The sequence below is a fragment of the Ammodytes marinus genome (assembly GCF_949987685.1).
Source record: "Ammodytes marinus genome assembly, chromosome: 17".
NCBI lineage: Eukaryota > Metazoa > Chordata > Actinopteri > Uranoscopiformes > Ammodytidae > Ammodytes > Ammodytes marinus.
In genome coordinates this window covers 5,567,034-5,569,533 of record NC_137221.1, presented here as the reverse complement: position 1 = coordinate 5,569,533, position 2,500 = coordinate 5,567,034, and the positions used below count along the sequence as shown (strand labels likewise).

Sequence of the window (2,500 nt, the reverse complement as noted above, 5' to 3'; positions counted from 1 at the left end):
AGGTGGAGTCAGCGATTCTGGAGAAAACGTGTTGTCAAAATCCCTTTTTGTAAAAAAAATCTGTGAATATCTCCTCATGATCCACTACCTGTCCGTACTGTGTGTGCGCTGAAGAAAAATCCAGTGTTAATACACAGCATAGACTCTGTTAACTGGTATTAAAACCAAGGGTTTGTAAACAAAGGGGACCTGCCGTAGCTAGCAACCTACAAGATGGACAGGTAGCAGATCGTGAGCAGATATTGACTGAGTTTGACAAAAAGTGATTTTGACAACAAGCGTTCTCCAGAATCACTGACTGCACCTTTAATCAAACACATCTGAGTGTGTTTGGGCGTCTTAACCACGTTTGAGAAAGAGTTAAATGTCATTAAAGGAATTGAAAGTATAATGTAATAAAGACACAAGTGTTTAGTTATAAGTTAATCACAGCCTCGTCAGCCCGGAGCTGTTTCCCGGAGATCAGACTTTAGTTATGGCTCTCTCGTAGAATCGGCGCCAAAGCAAAATGAAACAAGTCTGTCCTGTCCTCCTGGCTTCTGAAGTCGCCGTTAGACAATGTTCTCTGTATTTGAACAGTTTACATTTTCTCAGGCTGAGAGAGAGAGAGAGAGAGAGAGAGAGAGAGAGAGAGAGAGAGCTCATGTAACAGAGAGGCTGATCTTCTGTCATTATCGGCTTGAAGCAGCTTGAGGCTCTGGGGGATGACTCTCCTGTTTGTTGACTTGATTTAACGCTGGTGATTTCCACACACACCCCTGTGTTCCAAATCACATACTCTTTCTTTTACTACACTACATACTAAAGTACAGAAGAGTTTAAGGGCCCACAGGAGAGAAGAAAATCAGTTGAGGAAGATTTTTTTTTCATTATTGTCGAGAAATGTCAAGAATAAAGACTAATACTCCAAAATGCTAATGGAGTTAGTGGGGCATTTATGTATTTTCAGCATACTACAATTGACGAGCATGTATTGGGACATCCTAAATCTTTTTTTGGCATACTAAATAGTAGGGAAGTATGGGAATTGGAACGCAGGGACAGTCACACCTAAGCGCCATTTATAGTCTATGAATAAAACCTCCAACTTCATGGAATCACAGTGAAATCTCTTTAGTTTACTGACAGTGAGTGGGCTGAGTGCTGCTAACCCTTAGCGCTCTTTATTTAGACTTTAAGAAGAGAAAGCCCCTAAGGCATGAGAAATGTACATGCCATTCCTTGGTATTTTTGCGGACTAACTGACCCCTGTGTTGTGTGTGTGTGTGTGTGTGTGTGTGTGTGTGTGTGTGTGTGTGTGTGTCTGTGTCTGTGTGTGTGTCTGTGTGTGTCTGTGTGTGTGTGTGTTAAGGGTCTTGTCTGAGATGTACTTCGAGGAGCGTTTTGCGGAGCTCCCTGAGTTTAATCCGGAGGAGGTCCTTCCCTCGCCCACTCTGCAGAGTCTAGCCACGTCACCCAGGGCAATACTGGGAAGCTACCGCCGCAAGAGACGCAACTCCACCGGTGAGACACACATACCAATACCGCCATGCTATTTAGGATTAAAGGTGCAGTGTGTAATATGACAAAAAAGTAGCTATTATGCACTAAATTAAACATACTTATGGATATTATGATTATTTTCTACCAAGTCTGCTATGAAAAAAATCCCAACATTCTACACACTGCAGGTTTAATTCTTCTTTTTCTATTTACTTTAAGATGATAAGATGATATGCTACGTTAAAGTGCAATACATAAGTATAAAAAAATAAATATAACATATATATAATATAACAAAAAGACGCAACTCCACCGGTGAGACACAGAGAGAGATTCACGCTGCTTTCCAATGCCCTCAGCTAGACGCTATTAAGTTTTGTGATTCATATTATTCATAATTGAAGCCCTACTCAGCCCTGAGCCCCTTGTTTGTTATTCTGAATGAAGATTATCATCCCATTTTGTAAATCTATCCCTCCAAAACGCCCTGTTTCTTAATCTTCCGTATGTCCCGCCCCTCCAGAGGCGGAGCTGCCCGAGGAGCCCGTGTCCCCGCGCAGGAAGACGCGTCGTCTGTCCAGCTGTAGCTCGGAGCCCAACACGCCCAAGAGCGCCGCCAAGTGTGAGGGCGAGATCTTCACCTTCGACAGGCCAGGTAACACTATTATTATTATACTACCAGGTAACACTATTATTATTATTATACTACCAGGTAACACATTATTATACTACCAGGTAACACATTATTATACTACCAGGTAACACATTATTATACTACCAGGTAACACATTATTATACTACCAGGTAACACATTATTATACTACCAGGTAACACTATTATTATTATACTACCAGGTAACACACTATTATTATTATTATACTACCAGGTAACACTATTATTATTATACTACCAGGTAACACTATTATTATTATACTACCAGGTAACACATTATTATACTACCAGGTAACACTATTATTATTATACTACCAGGTAACACTATTATTATTATTATACTACC

The 2,500-nt window shown here is 40.6% G+C and overlaps 1 protein-coding gene across 1 annotated transcript in view; it reads left to right on the top strand.

The window, feature by feature from the left end:
• The window catches only part of cica (capicua transcriptional repressor a), a 44,698-nt gene that overhangs the window by 39,696 nt on the left and 2,502 nt on the right, over positions 1–2,500 (top strand). The window contains exons 19-20 of the mRNA XM_080045700.1: positions 1,352–1,503; positions 2,006–2,137. Of these exons, the coding sequence (XP_079901826.1) occupies positions 1,352–1,503; positions 2,006–2,137 (284 nt within the window). The remainder of the gene's footprint in view (positions 1–1,351; positions 1,504–2,005; positions 2,138–2,500) is intronic.